The sequence below is a fragment of the Vanellus vanellus genome (genome assembly GCF_965231255.1).
Source record: "Vanellus vanellus genome assembly, chromosome: 25".
NCBI classification, from domain to species: domain Eukaryota; kingdom Metazoa; phylum Chordata; class Aves; order Charadriiformes; family Charadriidae; genus Vanellus; species Vanellus vanellus.
This window is the reverse complement of record NC_138930.1, coordinates 619,714-640,574: the sequence shown is the minus strand read 5'-3', so window position 1 is coordinate 640,574 and position 20,861 is coordinate 619,714. Positions and strand designations below refer to the sequence as shown.

Sequence of the window (20,861 nt, the reverse complement as noted above, 5' to 3'; positions counted from 1 at the left end):
GGGCCCGCGGCCCCCGGGGCTCCGGCAGCCACTGAGCCCCGGTGCCGGGGGCTCCGCATACACCCCTCACGATTCCCCCCCCCCCCCCCCCCCCCCCCCCCCCGTAGCAACCCGGGGCGGGACTCCCTGTGGCCCCGCCCGCCTGACGCCACTTCCGGCGGGAGGCGCGGGGAGGCGGAGGTGCCGCCGCCGCCGCCAGTACCGGGCTGGGCCGGGCCTGAGGGGGCCATGGTGGTGCTGCGGGGCGGCGCGGGCCTGGAGGAGCCCTACCCGTGAGTGCGGGCCCCGGGGCCGGGCGGGGCGGGCCCGTGGGGCCGTGAGGGGCTGCCCGTGGGCCCGGCTGCGGCCTCCGCGCTGTCAGCGTGGCAGCGGCCCCCTCTCCCTCCTTCCCCGCCTCCCCTCTCGCCGCTTCCCCCCGCCGGCTCCTCGCCCCTGGGATGGGGGGGGCCCGCTTCTCCCGAGGGGACCCCGACGTCGCCGCGGCGGTGGGGGGGCGTGTGTGCTGCCCCGGGAAGGCTTTTGCCCCGCCGGCCTGGAGCGGGGGAGCCGGCGGCGGCTGTGTCAGAGGCAGGAGGCTGTGACTAGGATAATGGGCTAATTACTGTTTACCCCGCTGAAGGTCACGGGTGCTCCCTGGGGTCACTGGGGCCGGAGGAGATATGTGCCGGGGGGGAGCCGGTCCCGGTGGGCGCCGGGGCTGTGGGGAGCCTGGCTGGGCTGGGGGCCACTGGGCCTGTGAGCGTAGCCTGAGCCCGCTGTCCCCCGCTGTGGCAGAGGGCCTGGGATGGGGCTGCCGAGAGCCGGGCTGTGGCACCCGGGGACCCGCAGTCTCTGCCCGGCTGCGCTTCCCCGGAGCAGCAGTGCTGTCGGACAGTGGTGGCGTTGAGCCTCCGTGCCGCGTCCCGCTCACTAAACAATAAATAATGGGAACTGGTTAAAAGTCTCCTGGCAGAGAACGAGGGGCTTCTCGTTTCTGGAAACGGGAAGTGGAGGAAAAGCTGCTAAAGCTTCTGTGTGGTGGCCCTGGAGCTGCTGGGCCCGTCTCCCCGGGGTCAGTGTGCTCCGGCCCCGTGGGGGGGCTCTGCTGGGAGCCCGCTCCCTCGGGGTCACTGCGGCCGTGGCAGCCTGGCTGTGGCATGCACAGGAGGGATCCCAATGCTGAAGTTACCGATGTGGAGCTGAAAGAGGAGCTCATCCGAGACCGGCTGCTCGCTCCTGGCCGGGCGCCCAACGCTCTAAAGCCCGGCTCTGCTGGCACAGGCCTAAGGTCACCGTCACCTGTGAGTCTCCCGTGTTGGAAATCAATTCTGCAGCTTTGCCAAGTGCCAGTGGGCAGAGGCAGCAGCGCTGAATGGCAGACGTGGCAGCACAGGGCACCGAGGCAGGGTGCCAGGCTATGAGCATGCACCAGGCAGCCTTGGCACCATCAGGAATGGCCCTGGAGGCTTTGGGGAGTGAGAGGTGCGTGTGGCTCAGCAACCTGTCCTTCGGCTGAGGAGCTGGGGCTGTGCCTGCCCTGAGGCCCAAGCCTGGGTGCTAGACAGGGGGGTCTCTGCGCTGGGAGTGGGGGATCCCACCCTGGTGTCACTTGCACAGCTGTTTTTAACATCTTTTTTTCCCACTCCAGCGGAGGCTGGAGGATGAGCCCTCACCGTTGTCTCGCTGCCCTGAGTTAGGGCTTCCCCGTCTATGAAAACAGGGTAAATATCTACTGCGCGTTGCCTGGGACTGCTTCTCTTTGAAGGGCTGTTTCTGTGGCGGAGCCGTCCTGGGGCCACACCGGTGAGCCGTGACGGCTCCTGGTAGTGCCAGGCTCCCAGCTGCCGAGCTCTGTGTACTCAAACCTCCAGACTGGGGCCGGTGGTAAGGTGACTCCCTCTATTTTTATTTTTTTTTTCGCCACCTTTGTATCAAAACTTGATCCGCGAGCACTGGTCGCTCTCTGTTTGCAGCTTGGGTTACAGCTCCCCACCCGTCTGTTACTCATCGCTGGGGATACGTGCGTCCTTTTTATTGCTTCCAAAGCCACCTCTGTCACTGTTTTCTCTCCAGCTGGAAGGGGGAGAGGTGTTTTTTTCCTCGCCCCAGCATCAGAGGCCCCGTCACTGCCCCTGTTCGGGGAAGGGGGGGGTGGGGGTGGGGCGGAATAAAATCAAGGCTTTGGTGTGGGTAAGCAGCTGGCTGCCTTCCCGGGCTGGCGGGCTGTAATCAGATGGTGCAGCCCACTCTGCCCTGGCTGCTGAGAATGGCTGTGCCAGCACCTGATTGCGGTGTCGGGTCTCCCCCGAGCCCCAGGGAAAGGAGAGGACGCAGTGGGGACATGGCGGTGACAGCCGTGCCTGGCGGGGACACTGTGCCGTGGAAGCGGTGAGACTGTGGTGCTGCCGTGGCAGGGAGGACGGCGGGCAGCCTTGCTGCTCCCCTGCCAGCCCTGCCCGCACGGTCGTGTCAGGTGGTTTGTTTTGGTGGTGTTGGTTTTCTCGCCCACCTTCTGCTGTGCTAAAGGAAACCCACACAAACCGGAGGGGAAGCTGTGATGCAGAGACCTTAGCAAGTGGGCACAGAACAAGTGAAAAGATAGTGAAACTTCCTGCTTCTGGTGGAGTTTTAGTGAACTTTGAAACCAAAGTGGTTGCGTTAAATGCCGAGTGAACTTCTAGCTCATCACTTGGTTTAGTTTTCACACAAAGTCAGCGAAGTTATGGCCATTCCCAAGTTGCGCATGTGTCTAAGTAACGCCCTGACCATAGAATTGTTATTAACAGAAGGCAAACACCTTTGGGTGTACCTGGGAGCGGTGCAGTCTTTCTCCTGGTGGCTGTAGCTTTGTGGCAGTGAAGGCTCTGGGGCCGGCAGGCTCACTGCCCATTGCCCACTCTTGGTGGTGCTGGGGTGGCCGGTGTCTGCTCCGGGCCCCACCATCCACATCCCCAGAGGATGGAGAGCCAGTGAAACCAGCCCTTGCTGGGGCAGGGGAGCGCCCGGCTGCGGGGGGCAGTGGGGAGCAGCCACAGCAGCGTAACGGTCTGGAGGGAAGAGCTGGCCCAGCCAGTAATTGTATGGCCAGGGCGGTGTTACCACTGCCTTCGGTGATCGCCTGATATGGCCCGTTGCCGATGGCTGTGGAGGCCGCGTGGCAGGACGGTGCCGGTGGCTCCAGCGGTGCACTCTGGCTGGGTGATGGCAAATGCGAGGTACAATGGGTGTCGGGCTGCGTGGGGCACCTCGGGGTCCCTCCACAGCCTCTGCCTCTGCAGAAATTAATCTCTTCATCTTGCCTTGTGTGCTGGTGGAGTTAATTACCCAGAACATCTAGCTGCTGTTGCGCAGCTGCTTTAAACAGGCCCAAGCCTTGGAACATGCCGTGGTTCAGCAGCGTAGCACGTCGTGAGGTTGTTGGCTGTGACCGGAGGGGTTCAGGGCCCCATGGAGGAGGAAGCGGTGCCTATTGCACTAACGCTGATGGCTGATGCTCTGCCTCCCCCATCATCCCCGCTGTGGGCAGCAGCTCCCTGCCCTCGTGCTGCTGTAGCTGCCCCAAGCCCTGGGGGTCTCAGGTGGGCTCAGTCCCTTCTGCCATGTGTCCCTGCAGGAGGATCGAGGACTGCCTGCCCCCGCTGGAGGACTCCCCGTCCAAGAGGTTCTCCCCCTCCAAGAGAAAGCAGTATTATATCAACAAAGCCATCCGCAACTCGGACCTCATCCCCAGAGCAAAGGGGCGCAAGAGCCTGCAGAGGCTGGAGAACAGTAAGGATCCGGGGCAGGCTCCGAGCGCTGACTCTTCCTGGGCTGGGTCTCTTCCCCAGGGCAGGTGGCCTCTGGCCCTAAACCCTCCGCTGCATGGCAAGGGGGAGTGCTGGGGGTGCAGGGCCTCTCTGAGGGTGCTACCTCCCCTCTTGGGGGCTTTGCTTTTCCCACCAGCTCGCTACCTGATGACGCTTCTGGAGCGAGACGAATGCGGGCGCGACGACGGAGAGCTCGCCCACTCCGCCACCCCGAGCATCTTCACCGAGGCCTGTAACAACGAGACCTATGTGGAGGTAGGTGCAGCCGCCCGCCTGCTGGGGGCTCACTGGGGGGGCCCTGGCACGGCACGTGCGGTTCTGGCAGTACCTGGTGTCCGTACCTTCTTCCTCCAGCCCGAGGAGCCCTCTGCCTCCCTGGCCTGAGCTGCTGTGCCCTAGCTCCTGCCCAGTGTTGGAGTCGGGGCTGGCATCTCTGTGCCAGGGTCCCGGGGACCCCGGTCCTGCAGCCAGCGGGGTGGGGGATCTCCAGGCAGATCCTCTTGCGGAGGATCTGCACAAATGTGCGTTGCGAGGGGCCAGGTCCCACTCAGAGCCTGGCCAGGCCGGCTTAGTGGAGGCTGCTGCTGCGCCAGCAGTGCCCGGAGCGCTGCCGAGTGCCCCAACGTGCAGCGTTGTACCTGCAGAGCGACTTAACGCCGGGTGAGCTGCAGCACTTCCTCCGAAACAGGCCCCTTGCCAAACCCCTCTCTTGCTTCACGCTGCCCGGCCGGCGTTGCGATACCAGCTCTGTAACTGGGCGTTTTGAAACTTGGCTTCTCTCCTGTGTGTGATGCTCAGGGCTTTGGCCGCAGAGCGACCCGCGTGGTCTGTGTGCGCGCTCTTGGCTCCTCAGAGCTCTTCTTCTCTCACTCAAGCCAGGCTTCGGAAGCCTGATGTAGACCTGGGTTTGAGGCTGGATTGCACAGATGGGCTGTCGTGTCAGCACTTGGACTCCTGGTAACCTTCAAAAAAACACCTTTATGTTGGCCCTGAGTGCTACATCCATGTCTCCTCCCAAAGCGGTTGTTACAAACTGTAATGGATGATCAGGAGCTGGAGAGACACGGAGAAAGGTCGTCACTGCTGCAGCTCCTGTCTGCCGTGGTCTTCCTCTGTGACGCTCTGCCCAACCCTGTTCCTTCCCCTCTCCAAGCTGCTGTTCCTGCGCTGCCTGGGCCGTCCCTGGGGACTGGGGGGTGAGGAGGAGGCTCTCGGGGTGCCAGGGGGGCTCTGAGGGTGGCCGTGCATCGCCGGGGGCTCCCCAGAGACCTCTGCAATGGTGCCTGGTGGCTTGTGTTGTCAGATCTGGAACGACTTCATGAACCGGTCGGGAGAAGAGCAAGAGCGAGTCCTGCTCTACCTGGAGGAGGAGGCCAGGAAGAAGCACAAGAGGAAGCTGCCCGTCAAGAACGAGGACAAGTGGAAAGGTGCTGGGAGGGGACACTGGGTGGGGGAGAGCCTCTCCCTTTCCTCCCTTGCGTGTTTTTTGGGAAGGACGCTCTTCCCCGAGCAGTGCATCCTGCTCCTTGCACCACCTGCTCACGACAGGGCCAGGGGGTGACTGAACTAACCCCTCAGGTGCTGCAGGGGGAAGTTATGCCCAGCAGACCCCCTCCCCGGATTCAGGAGGGTCTGTGGGAGTGGGGAGTGGTTGGGGCGATGGGCACAGCAGCCATCCCCAGTTGCAGACCCCCAAATCTTCGCACCCTCCAAATGTTCCTTGGCTGGGGAGGGTGTTGCTGGCGCGGGGGTGACTTTGTGCAGATCCAGGAGTGAAGGATGTGGCCAGCTGGGGTCCTCCAGGGCGGTGAGGGGGGCGTTGGGCTCCTTCCGAGAGGTGATGCCATCTGTGGGTGCCGGGGGGTGTGAACTGTGTCCGAGTCCCTTCTGTCTTCTCTCCGCCGGCTCCAGAGCACCCTGCCTACACGCCCAAGGAGTGCTTCCAGCGCATCAGCCGCCGCCTGCGCTCCACCCTGAAGCGGGGCCGGATCCCCATGGTGAGCTGGGGGCTACTGGGGGTGGCGGGGCTGGGGCAGGCAGGGCTCCGGCTGCCAGCGCCCCATACACAGCTTCATCCAGAGCTGTGTCCCGAGGGCTGTCCCCTGACCTCACGCACGGTCACTGAGCCAGACAAGTGCCGAACTTCAGATGAGCTCCTGGGGAATGTGCTCCAGTTTTCGTGTGACCTCTGCAGTGGTGGCTGATTATAAACAGACATTCAGCTCCCCATGCAGATGGGTTTCCCGGGCTCAGTTCAGATTTTTCTGGTAGTTACAGGACACTTACGTGCTTGTTTCCCAGTCTCTGCTCGATGAGCAGCAGGTGACAGGGGAAACCCAGTGTGTTTGCCCACAGGGGCAGCAGCGGAGCCTTTGGGGTCTTCAGAATGGTTCACGCAAAGCTATTTGGAAAAACTTGAGTGCATTTTGACTGCGTAAACTGCTGAGCGGACAATTAAGCCTGAACGGAGAGGCAAGCATGGCCTCATGCCGCCTGGCCCAGGGAGCTGAGCTGCCACGCGCAGCCCCTGCGCTGTGCCGCCTGCCCAGACGCTTGCTCTCCTGGGCCCTGGGGGTGCCTGGCTCCCTGCTCCCTCTTCTCAGTGGTGCTGTTTTCCTGCTCTGTTTGTTTTTCTTGCTCTAATTAGAGTCTCTAAAAGCAGCCTCAGCTCCTCCTGCCCGCTGGCTTCTGCTCAATTTGTTCTCAAATGAGACTTGCTTCTGCCACTTGTCTCTGGGGTCACAGTGCTCCGGAGAGCTGCATTGAGCTGATCTTTGCCTGTCGGGAGAAAAGGAGATGCGAGGCACGAGGCTTTCCTGGCTGCCGCCACTCCGAGCATGAGGGACAATGCCAGCCCTTGGCACACGCAGTACGGAGTTGGCAGGGGTTGGATTCTTCCCCGCTTCGGGGGCTGGAGAGGGGAGTTGTCTCCTTTCCTGGTGCCTTCCTGCTGTCTCCCATCCAGACGCCTTGCCTGGGAGCTGCTGGCAGGAACTCAGGTGTCGGAGTCCCCGTCGTGCTGGGGCTGTGCAGACGTGGCGGGGGAAGGTGCTTGTGGTGACAAAGTGCCCGTGGCACTGTCTGGCCCCGGCTGGGGCGGCAGCTCCTCAAAGGCAAAACGCAGGCGCTGCGAGGGGTACAGAGCTGTATGGGGCAGGCGGCTTTGCCCCGCGTTGGGGCACGCATGGCAAGCGCTGTCTCCTCTCACTGGGCTCCTTGCTCTTGCCTGCTGTGGGTCTGAGCAGGGTCCGGCCACCCCTTTCTTCTCCTCACTGACAGCTTCTGCCTCTCCTTGCAGGGGACACTGGAGGGCCTGGAGGAGGAGCTGCTGGCCTTCTTCTCTGTCACGCCTCACTCCGTCTACACAGCACTGATGGACAACAGGTATTTCTCCCCTCTCGAGTTCTGCGGAGTGTCGCTGCTCCCCACGGAGTGGAGGTCGGGGTCCTGAGCTGTGCGTGCCCCACGTTCGGGGGTCCCCTGTTCACCACGGTGTTAGCAAACTGCCATGCAGGGCGGCGCTCTGCTTGGGCTCCCTGCGCCCCAGAGCTGCCCCAGGCTGCAGAGGGGCTCTGGGAGCCAAGGGGAGACCCCTTGGCCTCCCCTTGGCCCGGCTCGGGTCTCCGGCTGGGGACACTCGCCTGGCCCAGCCCCTGCGGAGCCCCCGAAGGAGGGAGGGATGCGCTGGGGGATCCCTGCCCAGGGGCTTGTGGCACTTTGTGCTCCCCGTCTCTGGTCCGTGGGAGGATAAGGGCAGGGCAACACTCGGGAGACGCAGATCTGAGATGCGTCGGCTCTAACCCTGTCCCCCATCTCCCCCAGCTTCGAGCGACTCCTGCTCCATGCGCTCTGCCAGTACATGGACCTTGTCTCTGCCAGTAAGAACCTCATGTTTGTTGGTTTGGTTTGGTTTTTGTTTTTCTCTTCATCACTATCTCTCCTCTCCAGCGCAGCCTCTTCCTCCCTCCCTCCTCCCGGCCCCACCTCGCGCTGCGGCTCACAGATAACCCCTTCTCCTGCCTCCGCTGCCCCGAGCTCCTCAGGAGCCTCGGCTGTGCTCACGCTGCTTCGCCAGCACTGGTGACGGGTGGGCAGCATCGGCTGCTGCTGGGGGCTGAAGCCCAGCAGCCAGGGTGATGGCCAGGCCTGGGTCTGCCGAGGATGGGGTTCTCGTTCGCAGCAGTGCTGCCATTTCTCCTCTTGGTTCTGGGTTTGGGTAGCCCAAAGCAAGAGATCTGCTCCTGGGGCTGCCTCTGCTGTGGCTGCTGCCTCCTCCCACGGAGGGCGACTGTGCCCACAGGTTTCCCTCGAAGGTCTTGTTGCCAAGGCAGGGGAGGAGAGGCACCGGGCTCTGTCCCTGCGGAGGAGTCTTTGCTGCTGAGCATTTCATTAGCAGCTGCTGGTGGAAAACAGCATGAGAGCGCTAATGATGTGGAGCCCATGGTGCCGGCAGGGACGTGTGCAGGGGGATGGGGATGGGGGGGGACAGTTACCTTTGCCAAGCACAGGGGAACCTGTGCTCTCTGCGAGGTGCGGGGAGGTGGCTGGGCTGGCGAGGCCATGTTTGGGACCCACAGCGGGGACGGTGGCACACTAACTGCTCTCTCTCGCCCCCAGGTTCGGACATCGAAGGGAAACGTCAAATGAAAGTGAGCAACAGACACCGCGTCTTCCTGCCCCCCGAGCTCCTGCTCTCAGACTACCTGGGGCAGATGAGCTGATACGCCGGGGGTCGCCCTGCCCCTCGCTTGGTGCGCTGAAGGCTTCCTCCATCGTCCCCCAGCCCCGCCGTCCCCTGGGGTCCGGCCTGCTGCCTGCCTGACCCCCGCCCGAGCGGGGCGCAGTGCAGACCAGCCCCCTCCTCGTCCCTTCCCCTGCTCCGAGAGCAGAGGCTTGATGGTGCTGTGCTCCCCCCAGGGCACCAGGACCCCTGCACTGCCAGATATCGCCGGGCGCCAGGCATGGCCCACACAGGTGCCTATCTGCCACGCTGCTTCCCGGCCAGAGCCACTCTCCCTGGAACTGTTTGTGTGTCTATTTATAGCCCAGGTGCTTTTAAAAATAATCGGGCTGGGCCAAACCCACCTCTGGCACTGACGCTCATGGGGTGATTTTGGTCCAGATTTTTCTGCAGTGACACAGCTCCCTGCAGGCGCTGAGCTGACGTGGAGCCGGCGGAAGGGCCTGGGGGCCATCGCGTTCCTGGCTTCGTCCTGCGCCTGCCGTGGGGTGTTCCGTGGGGTGCTCAGCCCTGCCGGCCCCCTCGGGGGCTCTCGCCATGCTGGTGTGTCAGCAGCACCCTGTTCCCTGCGGCACAGGGGACAGGCTGGTTTTAAATGTAATATAGCCCATGGTTTTTAATGTGTGCATGTGTGTATATATATGCGTGTGTGTGTGCTGGAGGGGTACGGCACCGCACGGCCCAGCGGCTGCTGTGGGGGCAGTTTACAGGGCTGCTCACGGGGCTCGTCACAGGTGAGCTGGGGGTCCCTGCTGGGGCTGGGCAGGGGGCAGCGGGGCCCCCCCAGGACTGCTGTGGCAGCACCCTCTGCCCCTGGGGACCCCCCAGCACACCCCACACCTCGTTGGCTCGTGTGGGGCAGTGTTCAGGAACAATAAACCAGGGTGTTCCCAGGCTCCGGCTGTGTCTCTGCGTGTGGATGGGGCCGGGGTGGGGGGGGGGTGTCTCTATGGCGCCACCTGCAAAAGGCGGGTGTGGGCCGGTCCCAAAAATATGGAACGCTTCACGAATTTGCGTGTCATCCTTGCGCAGGGGCCATGCTAATCTTCTCTGTATCGTTCCAATTTTAGTATATGTGCTGCCGAAGCGAGCACAAACCGAGATCCTTCCGCGGCTGTATTTAAGGTTCCAGAAAGCAGGCATCATGTGGATAGAGTGATTGCTTTTCTGACCTGGATAAATTCTTTTTAGAGTCGCTCCACTTTTCTCGATATTAAAAACCCTCATTTTGCTTCATCTTCACCAAAATTTCCCAAATCCACAGGCTATATTTGTTGTCTGTGGCCCGGTGGGTTCTGGGTAAGCATCCATGCAAATTAGAGCCGCTGACTAGCCCTTCCCCTCCCAGCGCCCCGGCTCGGGCTGTCGGCGGCGTTGCCTGAGCGGGCGGGGCGGGGCGCAGGCGCGCGGCGGGCAGCCCGCAGGGGCGGGGCGGGGTCCTGGTGCGCGGCGGGAGGCGGCGCGGGCCGGTGAGTGGGGCTGCCCCCCCCCCCCCCCCCCCGCCGTGAGGGACCGGGCAGCCCCCACCCCCAGCCGGCCCCGCCGTGGGGTCCGTACCCCGGCGGAAGGACCCCCTCTGCTCCCCCCGCCGGCCGGCGGGGCTTCCCCCGCCTCGCCCTTGCGGCAGGCCCCGCTCCCCCCGCCGGGAGGTGCAGGCCGCGGGGGGTGCCGGGGCCTGTCCCGGTGCGGCGTTTGTCCCCACCCGCGTCCTGGGGGTTGCCGGCCCGGGGTTGGGGTCCCCGCTTGCCTCTCGGGAGCAGGGCCCTGCTGCCCTTTTTCCCCCGGGTGCCGGGGGTGCGGCGCGGCGGGGCCTGGGCGGGTCCCGGTGGGGGTGCCGGTGTCACCGGGGCTCTGCCCGCGGCCCCTGACCCGTGGAATCGGCTGTTTCTTCCTTCCAAGGAGGAGCGAGCGCCCTTTCCCTCTCCGCGGGGTTTCCGGGCTTGGCCAGCGGCGCGATGGACTTGGCCTATGTCTGCGAGTGGGAGAAAAAGCCAAAAAGCAACCACTGCCCTTCCATTCCCTTAGTGTGCGCGTGGTCCTGCCGGAACCTCATCGCTTTCACCACAGACCTCAAAAATGAGGAGGAAAAAGGTACGGCATGCTTGTGGGAGGTTGGGTAACATCTCCTGGAAACTCCCAGTGCGTTTAGGCAAGTCCTGCCATCAGGAACCGCTGGGCCAGACGGCCTGTGCTCTGCTTTGACCCTAAAATCTCTCACCTGTGCTAATCAACACAGGAAACTTGTGCTCGTTCTTTTCCTTCCATTATGTAGATTTATTTGGTGTTTTGTTCGCTGGGGAGTGGTTCTTTCACTGCTAAAACAGGGCAAGCTATGCGCTGGTATCTGGTACCTTGCCTGAGTTGCCAAGCACAGTTGTTATCATTCCCAAAATTGCTTGATGGAAAATATTTTTTGTCTTCCCCTGCACCAGCTGAGGCCCCGAGGGTTTAGAAATGCCAGCTGGGTAGCTGGTAACCAGGGATGGTGATTCACTTATCTTTTTGTGCAGATCTCACCCATATGGTCCATATCATTGACACCGAGCATCCGTGGGATGTCTATTCCGTTAACTCTGGCCATACTGAAGTCATCACTTGTTTGGAGTGGGATCAGTCAGGTGAGCTTGGATCCCGTCTCGTTACCCTTCTGTCCCGCTGTTCAAGTGTGTGCATTTCCTAAAATGCTGGTGTACAATTTGTTGTGGAGAGGGAGTTTGTTGCTTCGCAGCCATGAATTGGCTGTCTCCATTCAAACTGCACTGGTTTGATTTCTTGGTTGATTTTTTTGGCCGTACCTCTTGGTTCTTACAAGGTGTCCATGTCGTAGGCTCCAGGCTGCTCTCGGCAGATGCAGACGGCCACATCAAGTGCTGGAGCATGACCGATCACTTGGCCAACAGCTGGGAGAACACCGTGGGCAGTATGGTGGAAGGGGACCCGGTTGTGGCCCTGTCCTGGCTGCACAATGGCGTGAAGCTGGCTCTGCACGTGGAAAAGGTTTGTCCCAGCTCTGCAGGGGATCCGGTCAGGAAGGCTGGACCGGGTGGTTAGCAAAGGACTTGGCAAACCCCTGTCTGTGTTTCTCTCTGCTCTGGGCTTCCTCCGTGGCCTTGGGCAAGTCAAGCAGGGGAATTTTTCCAGTCAAAAAGAAAAGTCAAGGTTCCTAGTTCCTGCTGAATTTCAACGGGGGTTGGATGCCTTGTTTCTCTTGGTGCTTTAAGCATGTCTTCCTTAGTCTGGTGCTTCGGTTTCCTTGGCTGTAAAATAGAGATAAAAGCATTTTTTTGCCTACCAGTAGCGTTCCAGAAGAAACGCATTCAAGGTCTTGAGGTTTGATCCAGAGATTGGGAAACGAGAGCTGTATGTGTATGGAAATACGCTGCTTGTTTAGAAATGTGTCTAATTCTGTCAGACTCAAAAAGAGCAAGTCTGCCAAGAAGTTACCTACTTATGCTTTTTTAAACATTAACTCTTAGGGTGTCCCACAGAAAGAAGCCTTTCCTTCTCTTTAGTACTGGAGAAGCCAAGGCACAGGGGCATAAAGGGTTGTGCAGCGGGTCGGTGTCAGAGATGGATTTGGCCCCAGAAAGGGGGAGGGAGTGTCGGTCTTCCAGGTTCAGTCCACATGAGTGAGGTGGAAGCTCTGTGTCTGGGGTGCTCGGAGAGCTTTGCCAGGGGGCTGGCGTGTTCCTGCTGCCGCCTGCGCACTTGAAACTGCTCTGGCGTGGGGGCGAAGGGGCCTTTCCAGGGTCATGTAGCAGAGTTGGGTGTGTGAGCTTGGTGCCCTCATCTGACTCTGTTCAGCTCTGCAGACCGTGCTGCAGTGACTTAACGAGGAAAGCTCCGCAGTTGTGAGCGCGCTGTGGATATCGAGTGCAAATGTCTTTGTGTTGTTGATCTTTGTTCACAGTCTGGAGCATCGAACTTTGGTGAGAAGTTTTCCAGGGTCAAGTTCTCTCCGTCACTGACACTGTTTGGTGGGAAGCCCATGGAGGGATGGATTGCTGTGACCATCAGTGGGCTGGTGACGGTCTCTCTCCTCAAGCCCAACGGGCAGGTGCTGACATCCACAGAGAGCCTGTGCCGCCTCCGCTGTCGCGTTGCCTTGGCAGATGTTGCCTTCACTGGTGGGGGGAACATCGTGGTGGCCACATCTGATGGCAGCAGCACCTCCCCTGTCCAGTTCTACAAAGTCTGTGTCAGCGTGGTGAATGAGAAATGCAAAATTGACACTGAAATCCTGCCTTCCCTCTTCATGCGCTGCACCACGGACCCTGCCCGCAAAGACAAATACCCAGCAATCACTCACCTGAAATTCCTTGCTCGGGACATGTCAGAGCAGGTGAGCATACGCTGTTAAAGCAAGTAGGAGTTAAATGAATAGCAAGGAAAGAGCTGTTTGCTCCACCTTTGGCGGCTTCCCTGCATGGTTCTGGAGGTGAACAATTGTGTCCTGCAATGCCCTTTGCGTTTCTAGCTGCTGTTTCTGGAAGTGCTGCTAGTTCAGCTTCGCTGTCACGCAGGCTGCACTTAAAAGGTCTGGGGCTGTAATGGCTGAGCCCTCCAGTTCGTGGAAAAGCCCTGTCCTTCGTTAGCCTGATTACGCTTTGCTTTGTTTATTTTCTGGATCTGGCACTGGTTGTTAGGGGAGCTCTGCTGGGCTGTCCGGGAGGTTCTGGGATGTGAAGTCTTTCATCTTTAGGTCTCAGCTTCAAAGCAGCCCCTCTCCAGAACACTTAGAGCTCTTGGTCTGTGTGACTTAATTTAGTAGCTTAACTCTATTTGTCAGGGGATTGATAATATGATTCTGGAAAGCTAAGTGATTCAATGAAGCCTAACCTCCCTTCTCTCTCCTCTGGTTAGGACGGAGTGCCTTGTTGGAGAACACAGTGTCTGCTCTGGCTTCAAAGCCAGTTCAGTTCCTGCCCTTTCCTTTACGTGTGGTTTATGATGTCTGTGAGTGACACCAGCAGGTCACAGGCGTGTGAGAGACGAGATCGTTTGTGATGTGGAGAGGCGCAGGCTGTGATAGCCATGGCAGAGTTCTGCCTCTCTTTCCTTCTAGCTGCAACCAGGGACTTCACCATTACATATTGCTGTTACAATCCTCTGCTTTTCGCTGGTGGAATATAAACTGATTAGAAGAAGGATCCTCGAAATGATGAGAGGGAGGGGCGGAAAATGGGACGGGGTAGTGTCTTTCCCTATTGTGAAGTTTGTGCGTGTGGTTGCAGTATGGGTTTCTGTTTTGCAGGTGTTGCTTTGTGCTTCCAACCAAAACAGCAGCATCGTGGAGTGCTGGTCGCTGCGGAAAGAGGGCTTGCCAGTCAATAATATCTTTCAGCAAATTTCCCCTGTGGGTGAGTTTCTGCACCGGACACTCTTAAAAATAGGAGCAAGGTCTGAGTGAAAATGCAAGACAGGTTCTCAAATCCATTATCGCATATATGGAATTATCCAGAATCCCGTATTTATTTTTCAGGTGTTCTCAGTCACATGCTCTATTCCATCTGTTTGCATCTTAGGCAACAAATTGCTGGTTTCCAGGAAGTGGTTTGATTGTTACTTTCACTCAATAAAAGACATTTTCTGTGTTATGCTGTGCAACTGCTCTTCCCGCTGCGAACCGAGCGAGCTGAGCCTTCTAAAGGAAAAAGATTGTACAGCAGAGCTAGTTTCATCAGGCTATCCAGTCTGCATGGTTTTTCCACCTGAATTCATATATAACAAAATCAAATTATGCATTTTCTTCCAGTGAAATATAAAGGATTCTTGTACGTAAGGATTTTTTTAATCACCACCAGCAGAGCCTTGCATCAAAAGAGACTTAGCAAAACAAGTACAATTACTGAGATCAGAAAAAAATAGGGAAGTATGAGGGAAACATACTGGTCTGGTAGAATGAACAAATACTCAGTGCTTGATCTGTAATCCACTTGTTTGGGGAGGGGGAGCGTGGGCAGAAATTGATGGGCGGGTGTTTTCTGATCTCGTTGGGGAGAGGTGTCTCACTTATTTACTTATTTTTCAAAGTTGGAGACAAACAACCCATGATACTGAAATGGCGGATTCTTTCCGCCACCAATGACTTGGATCGGGTTTCGGCTGTGGCTCTGCCCAAGTTACCAATCTCCCTGACCAATACTGATCTGAAGGTAGCGAATGACACCAAATTCTTCCCTGGATTAGGTAAGTTTCTATTGTCTTTCTCCTAAATATGTAGCTTTTGCCTGAAACTTTACCTTCTTCATCTTCTAAAGTGTAGCTGAAGGAAGAATTCAGAACAAACCATGTGAAATGCTTATAGGAAGACCTTGGTACCTTCCTAGCCATTTGATTTCCTTGTGAAGATGCATATCTCTGAAGTGCTGATGTGGCCTCAAGATAAGGTTGTGCCTGCGAGCCCACAGCCTTTTGGGTGCTGTGTTGCCGTCTGGGCTTTCAGTGGCAGCAGCTTCTCTAGGCGAGGTCTGGGTTGTACCGGGAGGAGTCGCTTGCTCAGCCTCGGTTGTCTTCTCTCCCCAGGTCTGGCTTTGGCTTTTCACGATGGCAGTGTCCACATTGTGCATCGCCTGTCCTTGCAAATGATGGCCGTCTTCTACGGCTCTTCCTCCCAGCGCTCAGTGGATGAGCAGGCTATCAAAAGGCAGCGAACTGCTGGTCCCCTGGTTCATTTCAAAGCCATGCAGCTCTCCTGGACATCTCTGGCCTTGGCTGGCATTGATAGTCATGGGAAGGTATTGTGCTCTGATATGGGGCGAGTGCGTTAGTTCTTCTCATCCGGGCTCTTTGCCTCTCTAAGAGGCGATGGAGCACTCAGAAAAACGAAAACGCTGGGAATGTTACTTCCAGCTGTGTGACCCATGTTAAACAAGAAGGGATGTATCCTCTTACTGCAGGAATTGTATCTTTGGGTCGGGAATGAGGTGCAGTTGGCCCTGTGCTGTGTTACAGCTTTGTGGAATGTTTTCAGTCCGGTTCTTGATATGATTTTCTGTTGCCTCCTCTGTTCAGCTGAGCATGCTTCGCATCTCCCCCTCCATGGGCCACGTGCTGGACATGAACATGTCCCTCCGTCACTTGCTGTTCCTGCTGGAGTATTGCATGGTGACTGGCTACGACTGGTGGGACATCCTTCTCCACGTCCAACCCAACATGGTCCAGAACCTGGTGGAGAAGCTGCATGAAGAGTATATGCGCCAGAACGCGGCCCTGCAGCAGGTCAGCAGGAGCTCCCAGGCGTACTGCAGAGGGTGGGCATGTGGAGGGCTCTTGGTGACTGGGAGGAGGGAGTAATAATTGCCAGTGCTCAGAAGACAGACGGCTCTAACTGCCTGGCTGTGCTGTTTCTGAATACTCTACTCGAGCGCTACTTGAGGTGTGAAGAACCTCTGTTTAAGCAGTGTTCTTTTTCACTAACATTAATAGGTCTCTACCTGTTGGAAGCTTCTTGTGAGATGGTAAAGTCTATTTTTGGCAGAGATTCTGGGAACAGTAGCACTGTTTGTACATGCACAGAACAGTATTCACATGCACAGAGCAGTATCTGCTATTCCTGTCATTCATGTGGCAGAAACAGAGAGTAAAGAATAAAGCAGCTTGCTTTAATGAGCTTATTCTAATTCTGCCTTTACTTCGGTATTTTCCTGGTGTCTCTCTGTCAATCAGGTCCTCTCCACACGCATTGTTGCCATGAAGGCATCTCTCTGCAAGCTCTCCTCCAGCACAATAGCCCGTGTGTGTGACTACCATGCGAAGCTGTTCCTGATCGCCATCAGCTGCACCCTGAAATCGCTGCTACGCCCACACTTCCTGAACACCCCGGACAAGAGTCCTGGGGACCGACTCACCGAGATCTGCTCCAAGATCACAGATATAGGTAGTGATTGCCATACATCAGGCACTGCATTCTGAGCGTTTTGTATCAGATCGTTCCCCTTTTAGGTTCCCTATAAAGAGTGATGGTCTCAATAGTAACTCCCTGGGTTTGAGGAAGAGGAGGGTGACCTCTCTTGGCAGAGACAGGAGGTGAAGCTTGGATCCATCTTCTCTCTGAGCCAGATGTCTTGCTTCTGTTTCAGACATCGACAAGGTGATGATTAACCTGAAGACAGAGGAATTTGTCCTGGAGATGACCACGTTGCAGTCCCTGCAGCAGCTCATCCAGTGGGTGGGAGATTTTGTGCTCTATCTGCTGGCCAGTCTTCCCAACCAGGTGAGAGCCTGTGGTGCTGAGGACAGACCCAGAGGAGCAAAATAGTATCTGTGTGCGGTGTTCGGGTGGCTTTAGCCAAGTCACAGACAACCCCAGTGTTCCTGTCGAAACAGACACTTGGAAGACAAGCGGAAGAAACAGCAGAAATACAAAATGGTCCTTTCAGTGTCCATCTGGAAGTGAGCGATGTAGCGACTGGCAGCTGCCTTCAGAGAAGCAGACTCAGTAGCTGCATGACTTGTCTGAGCTTTTTCTGAACCTCTCTATGCCTCCGACCTCCACAGCATGCTCTGGCAGCGAGTGCTGCAGGCTGTGTAGTGCTTCAAGAAAGGAGCTGCCTGAAAATGGAGCAGTGGTTCCAGCAGGCTGTGTGTGAGTCCCAATCTCAGCTGGTTTTCCCCTCCGCAGGGCTCCCCTGTGCGGCCGGGACACAGCTTTCTGCGAGACGGGGCCTCCCTGGGCATGTTCAGGGAGCTGATGGTGGTGATCCGTATTTGGGGACTGTTGAAGCCAAGCTGCCTCCCCGTCTACACAGCAACCTCTGACACCCAGGACAGCATGTCCCTCCTCTTCAGGCTCCTAACGAAACTCTGGCTGTGCTGTAAGTGTTTGCCGGTTTCCCTGAACAAAAGAATCCTGCCATAACGTGGATTGTGTGTGAAAGGAATAATTGCGGGGAGTCACTTCTGAGTGGGTCTGTCGTGTTTAGAAAGGGCAAGTACAGCTGCCAAGTTTATTGTTTTCTGTGCTGTGTTGGCGGATGGAGGAGGAGACTGCACGCAATTCTCTCCATCTCTAAATGAGAAATTTAAAGATCATGCCGGTTCTCTCTCTTTGCTTCATTTTCCATGCAGGTCGCGAGGAAAATCACATCACGGAGCCAGATGATACCCTGATAGACGAATGTTGCCTCCTACCTAGCCAGTTGCTCATTCCCAATATTGACTGGTTGCCCATCAACGATGGCATTATCAGCAAGCTGCAGAACAAACAGCTTGTCCGACTGCAGTTTGGGAAAGCTCCTGGGCTCGTTGGTCACACAGTCTCTTCCCAGTTTGATGCCTTTGTCAGGTACAGAGACCTGAAACGAATAGGGGGTGTGGTGAGAAGAGGGTGTCGGGAGGTTTTGGGATCCCTTTGCAGCTCTGAGAGGTCAGTGTGTTCAGGACGCCTGTGTTTTTTGGCTCGTCTGCTTGCTGGTGTGACCCAAGAGCGGTTTGTCCTCTCTGCTTGAATTCATTTCTTAGCTTGCAATGAGAAATTGAAAGTATTGAAAAGAGATGGTGCAGGGAGGGGGGGAAATGCTGGTTTGTGATGAGGTTCATGTCAATGCGGCCTTGAGTGGCACTCGATGGACGAAGTAGTCAAAGCCTGTGTCATGTTGGCCACTGAAACGCAGCTCACTGTCCTGGAAACAGCTTTTAGAAAGCGATGTTCTAGAAAATTCCCATTCTTCTTCCTACCCAGGGCACCTGGACAGCCCAAAATCGATCATCTGAGGCGGCTTCATTTAGGAGCGTACCCAACAGAGGAATGCAAGTCATGTACCAGGTAAGCGCTGCAAGCGTAATCCCTTCAGTGCAGTGGAGGTCTTGGCAGAAGCTCAAACTGTTCTTTTTGTCATTCAAAAGCTCTTTCGGTCTCTGTTTACCGTCCTAGCTGGCATCCCAGTAACATTTCACGTTAATTGTGTCTGCAGGAGGAAATGCTGCCTCTCTAATGAGGCTTTAGGTGTACAGCACTGGCCCCTTGCATTGGAAGAAAGCAGTTGTGGTTGTGTTTATGGCATCCTTAACCTGGAAGACCGAGATCCTTAAAGTGCTCATCGAAGAGCAGCGTCGCTGCCTCGATATAGCCGCTGCTGTATCACTGCAGCATGGCTGTTAGCTTAAAAATCTTACTATTTTGCCAGGCGCAAAGTAACCCCAGCTCTGTGAGACTTTGCTATGTCCGTCATTGCCAGTGATTGAACTGCATTTCGTCTAAGGGCCGAGTTGGGTGTCATGGAATAAATACGGTACTGCTTTAACAAAAAAATCTGAGAGCGGTGAGATTGCACAGGCAAATGGAGACCAGAGTTTGGCCTGTAGGAGTCTTTGTAAGTGCTGAGAGATCCTCAGCTTGTTTTGCAGGTCTGGTCTTTAAATAAAACTACCTGTGCTCTTGGAGAGGAGCTGGTGAGAGGAAATAATCACAGTATCCATGGTGCCATTTTGGGGTTGTCCTTCAAACGAGGCCTGCGTTTTAAGTCCCTTTGTGCTGTCCTCTTCATCCACCCTCACAAAAGAGCCTGGATTTCAAAATAATGGTGCAGGGAGCAAACATCCATCTAATCATGTGATTGAATTAGCTTTAATTATTGGTTTTAATAGAAAGTCTCTGTAGCAGATCATTTTTACAAGATGACTGTCTGCTGTTTTATGTATAAATAGCAGCTGGGGGCTGTTGCTTGAAGACAGCCTTCTGTTCCAAGATAACCTCTCTTCGTTTCAGATAATTGCTCGCATGGTTTCAGCTGGTTTTTAGCGCTCACAAACATCACCTGCCCATGACAAACGCTGGTTTCCTCCTCAGATTCCTTGCTCCCTGTGTGGTGGCACAGGCGCCCCAGCAGCGCTGGCTCTTTTTCCCGGGCTTTGTGTCTCCTGGGCCTGGCTACATCTCTCGGTTCCTTTCCAGGTGCGGCTGTGTTACGATGCTGAAATCGCCAAACAAAGTCACAGCGGTGAAACAGTGGGAGCAGCGCTGGATCAAGAACTGCTTGTGTGGGGGGCTGTGGAGGAGGATGCCCCTCAGCTATTCCTGAGCGGAGGGGACAGTGGGCGCCAAGCAGAAGAGCTGCTCAGAGTTTCCTTCCTTGGAGGTGTTTGGGACAAAGGAACGGCAGCTCTTCTCCTGAGCTCTCCGAAAGCACCGCCCTGGTGCTGCCTGCCAGACGCCGCCAAGCAGCCGAGTGCTGCTGCTTTTCTTGCATCGATCTTTCTGCTGTGAGAAAGAGGGGAGGGAGCTCTTCCTCTTGTACAGGGAAGAGCTGGAAGGGAACGGCGGAGGTTTCCCTGCCGGGGTCAGTGGGGCCGAGGGCCTGGGAGGAGAGCGCCCGGCCGCCTTTGTGTCTCCGGGCTGAGCAGGCGGAGCGGCCGGACCCCGGCGGAGCCCTTCCCTGGGCCAGGAGTGGTGACGGGTGGTGGCTGGGGGTGAACTGACGAAGTCCCCGGTGAGAGGGGAGCAAATACCTGGTACCTCGTGTTCATCCTTTGCTACGGACTGCTTGGTAAGCGCAGCACGGGCTGGTTACTCCCCATTTCCCTGTGCTTCTCCGTCCCTTGAGTAAACTTGCCCCTCTGATGGGAGACTTCACCGTCGTACCTGTCTGTGTTTTAATGGGGCCATTTCTTTCCCCTCCAGAGGAGCAGGAACACAAGACTCTTGTTCCCTGGAGCAAACCCCCTGTTTGGCTCTCACTGAACCAGCAGCTCTTTTGTAAATAAAAGTTCCCTTAATTTTGTACAGAATGTTTGGTTTGTTTTCAGAACTTCAGTGGTCTTTCGTGTGACTTTGGTCATGCAGCACCTGTCCAGGACAGTCAACGCACGGCCAGAAGAGAAGCGGGCAAGCCCTGCTAGTTGCGTCTCTGTTAGGAAAGGAGCTGCCATTGTTTGCAAAATTGGAAGGGGAAATTAATGTTTTCAAGCTTCTGTGAGGTTATTATGGACACAAGAGGAGAAGACATCAAGTCATTAGGATGGTTGTAAGTCTCCAGACAAATCCAGACACTTCAGCCTGTTTGGGGAAGAGCGTTCCTCGTGTACAGCTCTGTACTGCTCCCAAGGTCAGTAAATTGCATCAGCCTTTTGCCTTCATTTGATGGTGCTCAGCTACACCTCACGGAACACTCTTGTTCACTAGAAATTGCACGCTCACGGTGCTAGCGCTGTTGCGTCTGCTCAGTGTGGTAGTCCTGACTTCGGTCTGTAGACGGACCCGGGCTATTGGTATGTGTTTGCTCCGCTCTCTGAGGTCCGTCAGTTCTTAGGGTGGGCTTTTAATTGCACGAGGAGAGCCCTCCGGCTCCCGCCCTGCAGTGAGTCGGGGTGTAGCTGGCTCATTGTGCAGCACAGCT

At 56.9% G+C, this 20,861-nt stretch overlaps 2 protein-coding genes across 4 annotated transcripts; both read left to right on the top strand.

The window, feature by feature from the left end:
* The first annotated feature begins 169 nt into the window (after nt 1–169).
* R3HDM4 (R3H domain containing 4) lies at nt 170–8,845 on the top strand. 2 transcript variants are annotated; one of them, XM_082495549.1, is made up of 9 exons: nt 170–272; nt 3,593–3,747; nt 3,922–4,040; nt 5,089–5,212; nt 5,697–5,782; nt 7,084–7,169; nt 7,608–7,663; nt 8,403–8,536; nt 8,703–8,833. In XM_082495549.1, exons 1-8 carry the CDS (start codon nt 229–231, stop codon nt 8,504–8,506), a joined length of 774 nt encoding a protein of 257 aa, XP_082351675.1. In that variant the 5' UTR covers nt 170–228; the 3' UTR covers nt 8,507–8,536; nt 8,703–8,833. The 2 variants fall into 2 exon arrangements, with proteins under 2 accessions (XP_082351675.1, XP_082351674.1); XM_082495548.1 differs by having other exon boundaries at nt 8,403–8,845.
* Nucleotides 8,846–9,620: 775 nt separating this feature from the next.
* On the top strand, nt 9,621–20,247 carry MED16 (mediator complex subunit 16). 2 transcript variants are annotated; one of them, XM_082495261.1, is made up of 15 exons: nt 9,621–9,825; nt 10,426–10,617; nt 11,037–11,144; nt 11,354–11,523; nt 12,437–12,868; nt 13,781–13,886; nt 14,560–14,715; nt 15,052–15,263; nt 15,541–15,747; nt 16,195–16,405; nt 16,608–16,741; nt 17,150–17,342; nt 17,596–17,812; nt 18,209–18,292; nt 19,421–20,247. In XM_082495261.1, exons 2-15 carry the CDS (start codon nt 10,482–10,484, stop codon nt 19,545–19,547), a joined length of 2,493 nt encoding a protein of 830 aa, XP_082351387.1. In that variant the 5' UTR covers nt 9,621–9,825; nt 10,426–10,481; the 3' UTR covers nt 19,548–20,247. The 2 variants fall into 2 exon arrangements, with proteins under 2 accessions (XP_082351387.1, XP_082351386.1); XM_082495260.1 differs by lacking the exon at nt 9,621–9,825 and having other exon boundaries at nt 10,214–10,617.
* Nucleotides 20,248–20,861: the final 614 nt, after the last annotated feature.